General features: G+C 35.5%; 1 protein-coding gene across 1 annotated transcript in view; it reads right to left on the bottom strand.

Moving 5' to 3' along the window:
* The window catches only part of CTNNA3 (catenin (cadherin-associated protein), alpha 3), a 518,658-nt gene that overhangs the window by 212,939 nt on the left and 295,800 nt on the right, over positions 1–9,919 (bottom strand). Inside the window, exon 8 of the mRNA XM_009894002.1 lies at positions 5,078–5,158. Coding sequence (XP_009892304.1) covers positions 5,078–5,158 — 81 coding nt within the window. The remainder of the gene's footprint in view (positions 1–5,077; positions 5,159–9,919) is intronic.

Here is a 9,919-nt window from a genome sequence, read left to right as displayed (position 1 = left end):
TTTGCAGGATTATATGTCTGAAACCTACTGCAGCTGCAATTTATCTGTTACACAGAAAACTCTATTTAATCTTAGGAACAATTGTAATATACCACTACCTAAATATGCATGTTTGTATGTGTGAGTGAGTGTAGATGGCATAAAACACTTAAAGCATGTACTAGTTCTGTCAAAATTAAGGGAGCCAAACAAACATTCGTGTTCTTTGATGAATCGACTACTTAAATGATTCCACACGTGAAAAACTACTGTTAGACCAAACCTAATGTCTCCTGGGTATTCTCTCTTGAAGTTCAGACACCAAGGGAGAAGGCTATTTCAGTTTACAAAGCAAACATTAATATAATTATGTTTGTACTCACAAAATAGTCTACATCATATGTTATCATAACTGCAAAATTACCCAAATACTTTCTACCGTGTTGAAAACCCAACAATAGAGTTTGATTAGCAAAACGGTAGCCTTCATGGTAATTATATCAATGAGATTACTGATTATGCCACCTGATAATAGATTAATAGAGCAAGAACTATAAGTGAGTCTCTATTTAAATTAATTGTTCTTGAACTTCTTGCTTAAATTATTAAAGAAGTGTAAAATTCTGCTACAAATTACCTCTCTTAAATTTCATGTAAGCTTATAACTGATCATTGGGACATTACTTCACTTAAGAGGTTATTTTCCATGTTATAAACCTACACATGGCAATTGTTCATTTTAATCATAGAACACTACAAGAAATATACCTATTGTAACGACACATGCAACGCAACTAAATTATCAAGTTCACTGAATTTCCTACTGCAAAGAATTATTTTTACAACATATATAAAAGATATTGATGGGAACAGAAAAGAACACAAAAGGCTTTTAAGCTCTTACGTGCCTACAGGTTTGTTGCCAAAGGATGTGTTTTCACTTAGCATTTTGCTCAGTGAAAGCTCGGTAGAAGTAAAGACTCCTACAGCTAGAAAAATGTGAAAAACCACAATCTTTATGATGCTGCTGTCCTTGCAGTTAGGGCAGTGAACACGCACAGCAGAAATAATAGTAGAGAAATATGTTGATTATCAAGACAAGATTTGGATATGAATTCCACCACTAGCTTTTGGATAGCCTCACCATCTAAAGCCAGCTCTCATTGACTCACCAGGCATGTGGGACAGACAAATCTTCCAAGAAACCACAGGTAAGTTTGGAATGTTACTTTTATCTTCTAACATATTGAAGCTTATCGCATAAGGATATACTATCTGGATACGTTGTATGTTCTCAAAAGTAATTTACAAAGGAAAAGGCTATGGGATTCAAATACAAAATTGAATTTTTATTGTCACGCTCACATTCCCAGCTTTATTCAGGCTGGAATTTAAAATAAATAAATAAATAAAGAGATAATAAAAAGTTTCACTACCAGGAACAAAATATATTGAACCTCCAGTCCTGCCAAGTTACCTGTTAAAATTTCTGTGTTGGAAAAGTCCAACTGAAGAAAACAGACATACTAACCCACTTAAAATTAAGTACGTGAATGTGACCTTGAGGAATTGCAATTTAAACATTAAGATTTCAATTAACAATAATCAGCAATGAAAAGCAGTGGAACCATATCCACAGCTGATGATTTATTATCTCCAAAAGAAATATTTTTGGGTTCTGCATAGCCCAGATTGTAGGACTTTTACAGCCTTAATGTATTATTTGAGGACCAGTGACTGCAATGACCTTAGTCACATTTGTGGTGAGCTTAAGGCATCCAATTTTCAAACTAGCAGCCTAGTTTTATCTCTCATCACATAATTCTTTGCTGTAGCTTTTTACTGGTTTGCTTGGTTTAATTAACCTTTCACGTATAAATCATCGTTACTATTTTGTTCTAAAAAATCCTCTATCTTGCAATTAAACAGTGGAACACATCTTAAAAAAAAAAAAAAGATAATGCTGTGTCTTTGCTGAATACAAACAAGTTTGAAATTATGTTCCTGTTTCAGCTGTGTGAAGGAATACATGAAGCTGAGATTTGCAAAAGATGGCATGTGTAGCATTAAAGAATGAAAAAATACAATGTAGAACAAAGAAAGGAAAAAGACAAAAGAAAAAAAGAATATCCAAAGCAATATCTATTTCTTTTCATCCTAACCATTACAATCATTTTTCCACGACCCAGTAAGTCTGTTTCTGACTCTGGCCACCTCTAGAGCAAAATACTAAAAGCTAAGTAGCCATATAGGGAGATATATAAATAGACAAGGAACAGCACCAGTAGTGCTAGCAGGCAATACTAAGGAGGGTACTGTGCTATAATTAAAATTTTAGCATATTTTTAAGTGAAAGAGACTTGATCAGGAGAGTGAAAGAAGAGGGAAGATGATGTCTGACAAATTGATTTATTTTTAAGGTGCAAGGTCTTATTCTTCCCCTTTGAGCAGACTGTTACAGAAGTAGAAGCATGCAGAGTTTTTGTTTTGATATTGAAGTGCATTAAAAAAATAACATAGAAACATGTTGTTTATAAAACATGCAGCATAAGGTTGTCAAAAACAAACAGTGGAGGGTAGAGAAGAAAATCCCAGCAGCTGTTTGCAACACCATTAAACATTAGTATATCCCGACGAGTACAGAAAACTGTGTTTGCCTCTATGTGCCTATTGCCTTGTAAGACTACACTGGCTAAAGTCCTGGAAGAACTAAAGATTAGTTATTATTGAGGGATCTCTCTTTCCTGTTTCGAAGGGATGCCAGGAAGGCAATCTCCTTTGTGTTCAGAAAAAGCTATCCATGATGAAGAAGCAACACAGAAATATAAGAATGTTACCAGGAATAACATTGCTTTAAAAAAACAGCTAACCAAAACTGCGGAACAACCACAACAGAAACATCTGTGCAGTCCATTCATGGTACGATGGGAAACAACTGGGGTAAGAACTGAGTATGGTAATTTCTCAGAATTAGAAATTGGAATGAATAGGCAATTTCTTCCTAAATATTCATATAGCTCTATTATGAAGGGAAGCAGTGATCTATGTAAAACTGAACACACAGAAATGACCAGCACATCTCTGGCACAGTACAAGTTAAAATCAAACCAAAACAGGATAGTTTAAAATCCCCACAAGTACTGGCCAAGTTCCTGAAGTGAATACAAATCATTCCATTTGAAAAGTCAGAGATTTTTACAACTTCCAGAATTCAGTGTTGTTCTTGAGATAGCTACTTTTGCCTTCAAGTCTTGCCAGATACAAGCCTTCCTTCACTTTACTTACTGTGGTCTACAAAGATGTTCCATAGGTGTCCATGGCATAACCCACAATCAGGTCGTGACTGCGCCAGCACTTATATGATGCTTTTGTTTATTGTGCACTACACTGAAGAGATACACTGAAGAGATTTCAAAAATACAACTTCATAAGGTTTCATCTTCGATGCCAATTTTGCAGAGGCAATCCCAGCAATTGACTGAAAGCAGAGTAGATTGTGCACACCACTGCCTCGAATCCACTATCAGTGCCTAATGCAATACCAGCTCTGGTACACAGGACCATTCAAAAATAATTTAAGTTTTATAAAAGCTGTAGGAGTAGACCAAATAACAAGTTTCATGTTTCTAGTAAAAGTACTGAGAGACAGAATAATGGATGTTCATAAGCGAAAGCAACTAAGACTCTATTGCAATGTCTGCAGGCACAGAACTCACAATTTCATGTTTCCCAGATCAGGAATTAGACAAGCAGTAAGCACTCTTCCTAAAACAATTCTTATGCAATTCACATGTATGAACACAGAACTGGAGGAAGAAGATTAAATATATCTCATAAATATCTTCCAGTGAAAAATGTCAAGAAGCCATAGATCTGCTCTGGTTAGAGAAAACTATTGGTTCTAGATTGACTATAAATTGGGCATGATAACATTCAGCCTGGACATTTTATAAAGGTTTACAGAAACACAGAAATTGAATTAGTTAACGGATTATAAACACTGTAACAGAGTCAGTAAACTGTTATAAGACAGAGTTTAATTAACTCATGGAAGCAACTGTAGGACAGAGTGGGAGAGTTCCTGGACACACTGAGCTTGTGATGCAAGTCACTGGCTGTCTGAGCTGAACGTATTTTTGATGGAATGTGAGCAGAAATTGGATAGCTAGTTAGTTGTAAACACTATATTTATATTATATTCATCTCATCTTTCAAGGCTTCCGCTGGCTGATTATAGGAGACAGGAAGGAATTTATTCATCATCTTGAAGCACAGGCTGGCTTGTAAGACTGTACACAAAGTTGGGAGGGATATTCTTCCACCAGAGACTTGACAAATAGCCACAGCTAGAGACAGGATGAAACTAGCGTGTGCTCATGTGCCACATAGCCACAAATTTTCATGTATTTGGTTGGAGCAGCCTAGCTGAAAGAACTACTGGCTCTCTAGCTCTCTTTTTTAAACTGGCATGTTATATACTTTCAACATAATTTGCAATTTTTCTCAAAGATGTTCCTTGCAGAGAAAGGATGTAAACACAGCTCCTGATATCTACTGCTCATCTTCTGCAGTACACTGAAGTTGTGGATTACGGTCCATATTTTACATTGGTTTTAGGATACTGGGATGCAAAATGGGCGAGTCGACTGTGGACCAGGTATTCCAAGGACCCCGTTCTGTTGTATGAGTTCTCACAACTGTAAAGAACTTGATCTGGTGGCCCAGGGGTCCCCTTCAAGGTATCTGTTCCAACAGCCAATAAAAATACAAGCTTATTTAAAATACAGTGGATCTTGATGTCCAAAGTTCATTACTGATCTATTTCTATATCAAATACATATTTAGACATGTACACATGCAGAGTTTTGCCTACGTACATACATATATTCAGCCAGTATCATTTGGTAGGGTTTTTTCCCAGTTTTGAAAATTTGTATGTATATATTCTGTGGAATAGTGTAACTGTCTTCAGTATTTTTTTTAATACAGAAGAGATCTTTGTTTTCAAAATGCAGTGCTACAAAAACTGAAAATAGCAATTTGGAAAAGCATCTTTCAAGTCTCCTTTCCTACCTTTTCAATTCCCCAGGTTGCTTACCTGTCTGCGGAGGTCTCTTGTCTTCTTGCACATACTCTCTATTGCAACATTCAAGGCATTACTTCTCTCTTTCTTGTCAGTCTGTAATAAATATGATAGAAAACGCAATAATGGTTATTTGTGATCTCTTAGCAAGTATGTTCTTTGTGTTCTCAGTTCACCAGAACATTTGGTAAATCATATATGCTTAAGGATTTTTTTGAATTTTAATAGGTTTCAGAAGCCAGTACCACAATATTCACAGAACGCCAATTTGTGGCGTTAAGCATAATCCGCTGAATCAAAACATATGCTTTACTAGCAGTACATAGGAACAAAATTAAACATTTTTTATCTTCTGAATTGCTGTAATACTCTTTTTATAGTCCAGGGTTACTTATGGAACAACATTAACATAATTATTATTATTGATATCAATCCATTATCACCATATTCATATGAAAAATGATGTTATCTCTCTAGAGTCAATTTATAAATTCAGGTGCCCACAATGCAGTTTGGTAGTGCTTTAGTCTGCAGCATTCATGATTTTACTCCTGTAAAACAGAACGGGTGAGTTTCAAAATGTCCAAGATGTTGCAGTGCAAACACTGTCAATCAGAATGGACAATCTCTTCATTTAACAGCACATTCATTCTCAGCTTTAATAGAAGATCGAGCTCTTGAGAGAATCAGTTGTATTCTTTCCAAACAATCTTAGCTTTTAATTTCTATCTATAAGCAAAGTGCTTATATCATTACTACCCATTTGAAAAGCATAGTCAACACTTTTATTGTACTGCCCAGCATTTTTTCTGTGCAACATTACCATAGCAGTTCTGTGTCTGCTAGCTGTTTGGAATAATCTTTTTTCCATGTTAGTACATAAACTACGTGAAAATTCAAAATGTCTGATGAACTTCGTTCCTCTAAAGCAACCATTCATTACTCACTACCTTGGACTGCCCTGGTCCAAAGGAAAGAAACCACAAACAGTGGAAGAGTCTTTACACAGAGTCATAAGTACGCATTACATTTCCAGGGAAAGGATCAGATTCTTCTCTAAGATTCTTATATGTATACTGACCATAATATTTAGGCTTCAGTTAGAGTACACTAGGAAGTCTGTATTTTGAATACGACATTTTGTAAATCATATTAAAATAAATACTAGTGAAAATAAAAGTAGTAATATCATGGTAGGCACCTAGGTGTACAACCTGGTTATATACAACATATCATACTTCAGAATTATTTCCTTGCTAAAAAAAAAAAAATAATCTGTGAACAGAGCAATATGCTTAATAGTAAGCAAAGACCAGAGATGATCAGGAAAGAACTTTTACATTAAAAGTGACCATGTAATGTAATAAATGCCTTGAAATAAATAGTACATTCTCTATCAACTGAAAGGAACAATTACTTTAAAAAATTGAGCTTATATATTCAAGGTGACTTAGAAATTTTCCTACTACTTTCTGTTTCTGAAATTGCTTACAGTCTTCGCAGGGAACAGATGATCAAACACTGGTCTCGGAGAGAGATCTGAACTTCACCTTGAAACCTTCGAGGAATCCCTAAAGTTAGATACTGACTTCCTATTTCATAGTAATGTGACCATTTCTCATACCGATGCTCGCACAGGAACCAAAGTAAATAATGACTCTTGTACTATGTTTTGCAAGATATTGTCAGCCTTGACAACAAAATTGATCCCTTCTAAACTGCTAGGTAAACAAGACCCGTAAAAGCATTGTGGATACAGCTCAGCTTATGCCTATGCATTTTCAGATGACAAAGATGCAGTTCCACACTGGCACATCCTCTGAAAGCTTTATATTTAAAGCCTATTTTTCGAAGAAGACAGAATCAATGTAAAATATTGGGATTTTTTAAAAAGTTCTCTAGTAAGCTGTAACTACAAAGGTAGCAACTAATGATACAACTGGCTCTAAGCAAACCTAAATCTTTGAGGCAGCTAATACGAAATAACCTCACTCAGCGAGTGGCATAAAAATACTGAACAGTGAACGAGGAAAAAATACTTTCTTTACAAATTCTTAACATAATTCTCAATAATCAATGTCTAGAAAGCAAACTTAACTATAATTGAAGTTATTCTTTACTTCATGTTTTCCCCAAGAAGTAAATACATTGTAAAATGCAGCTTCAGACTGTAGAGTGTGGACGGGTCCAGAATGCGGGTAACCTCATAACTGCAGACTCTCACTCTTCCTTGAAGAAATTTTAAACTCCAAACCCCACATTATTGTTTTGATAAATCCTTTCTATAAAGATTTAAATATTTCAAAATTGCATATACAGTCTGTTAAAGTTAGGGCGACACCTGACTACAAAGTCTGCTGTGGGAGTAGTCAATGGCCTTGCGCCCTGTTGTCCACCTTCTGTAAGGTTTTGTCCATTGGTGCCAAGTACCTTCGAATGCTGAATTAGTCCTTTAAATTAAGTTTATATTCCCCTGCAGACTTCCATCTCAAATATGTACATGACAGTAACAGTTCAAGACCTACACTAGATGATTACACTTTTTTTAATAGCTGAAAAATACCAGATTTAACATTTTAAAAGTATATATAAAAACAATGGCATAGTGAAACTAAACATGATACAAACATCTCTACGCTATATTCCACTCTCCAGTAATATAGCTAATGTCCGTATCTGCAATAGTCTGCATCTACTTGTCCATTAACTTTCTTCTAATGACTACCATACTTTAGAACAAACAAGTCTATCCCGAAATAGTTCATTCTTGTAAGGGGTGACAGAATTAAGAAAAGGGCTAGGAAAATTATGGACATTATTCTAGGCTCTGGATTTCAAAAGTTATGCAGTCAAGCTCATTCCTTTCTCTGTTTTCCTACACTCAGCTACAGTTTTATTCTGTAAAATATATGTAATAACGACTATATGGCTCCCTTGTGAAGATATTACAAGCAATATCCAGTTCCTATTTCAATGTATTTTTAACATATGAAACATTTTACAAGCACTGTCACATTATTATTAATACTCCACTACGTAAAAACAAGTATTTTTAATTAACACTGCATAGCCTGAAGATAAATGCTGAGTATTGCCAATAATACAGGCCTATTTTTCACATGCTGGCAAATATCATCAGTTGAATGACTCAAAAACCACATGTGCAGAAAATACTACTGAATTTTCATTTAAAATGGTACATATCTAAGAGCAGATTCTCAGTTGAAACAAATCACCATATCTCCACTGTTTTTAATGGAGTTCATCTATATCAGCAGGGGATCATGACCTTCATGGGCATTACAGATCCTTCTGCACTCCAAGGTATACAGATGCAAACTAATACGTTTGCATTAGCTACACAAACCTGAAGGACTCAAGGTCTCCAGCGGACTCTTTGGTGGGCACATGCCAACAGTTAACAGTATTAACAAAGACAGCAGTGATTCTACAACCTTCATACTTCATTAAATTGAAGAGATAGCTTAAACAAAGGAATATATGTATTCTGATAAGGTTTTTCATTTCCCTTTGTATACGCTTCTGAAGCGCTACAATTTTTTACCTAATAGTTGCACTGTATCTCCCATCTGAAAACTGATCAGTAGATTATAAAGAAGATTTGGGCAGAACTACTTAAATCATCATCTAATCTCTTCAAGTAGTGAGGCTAACAGATACGGGCTAAATTTATTAAAAAAAATACATAAAAAGGATATATAAAAGGATACAATGAGCCATAGGTATTAAAATAGTAAATACTATTAGTATTCATTACGTGAATCAAAGAACATGCCCCCTTTAGCCATAATCAAGAATTCAGTTACAACACAGAACTGAAGTACTCTCATTAGCAGGACTAAAATAAACAAGATCCAGCCAAGTGAAATGAAGCCCGTTTATTTGGGTATGTACTGGTGACAAGCATTCAAGAGGATTTACTTAGATCTTGCAAGGCTGCACTCCTTGAGGTCCCCTTATAGTCATCAGAGAAAGTAATCACTTTTGCATCACCTTTGAAGGTCCTGAGCCTCTACTTGCTATAGAGGGTGGTGAGAGAGACCTAGTTTGGTAGGTTGAAGTTTTGTCTTGTGAATAGTACCCCAAAATACTAAGTTTATATTAAAAAAACAAACAAACAAACAAACTTTTAAAAGTAAATTGTAATAGTTCTTCATGAAGAACCCTGGATATTTTGGACATATCTGCCTGAAATAGGTATCAAGATTTCAAATATAAAGTACTTGCTTTTCAAAAGTAGCCATACATGTTCAAAAACACATCTGTGGACTCCAGGTTTTCAATGTTGTGGAGTCAAACGGAGCAATATTAATTTATCATATCCATTGTGAGATTAGATGTCTTCTGAATTCCATATTCCAGAACATCTGGAGTCTTGGCTATAAACTCAGAAATTATTTTACTTCAGTCCTAAAGAATTCCTTCAAGTATTTGTTCGGCCACAACACCGTCAGGAGATTCTATCCATGCCATTATGCAAGGCCTCAAGGTACAACAGCTGAATTAGGCTCTAGACTGCAAACAGCAGCAGTGGTCAGGCTCTATCTGGGTCCCCTATACAGAAAAAGCAATGTTGGAGCAGTGAATGGACAACCTGGAGCTTGAGCCTCACTCTGAATTTTTAAGAACTGTCCTCCTCAGCCAAGCTGTCTGTAAAGGAATAAATCTATGCAGGTACCGGGCAGCGTACGGTTATAAACAGACTACATCAATATAAGCCTAGTTATATCATACACATCTCAGTGTGCCATTGACTACAGAAACTACAAAGCAGTATGTAATTTATCTTGAGAGGCATCCTGACTTTATTTCCTTAAACACCACTATAAAGAGTTA

The sequence above is a fragment of the Charadrius vociferus genome, unplaced genomic scaffold, assembly GCF_000708025.1.
Source record: "Charadrius vociferus isolate BGI_N301 unplaced genomic scaffold, ASM70802v2 scaffold611, whole genome shotgun sequence".
Classification (NCBI taxonomy): domain Eukaryota; kingdom Metazoa; phylum Chordata; class Aves; order Charadriiformes; family Charadriidae; genus Charadrius; species Charadrius vociferus.
Note: the sequence above shows the minus strand (reverse complement) of the source record. Positions and strands in the feature narration are given on the sequence as shown.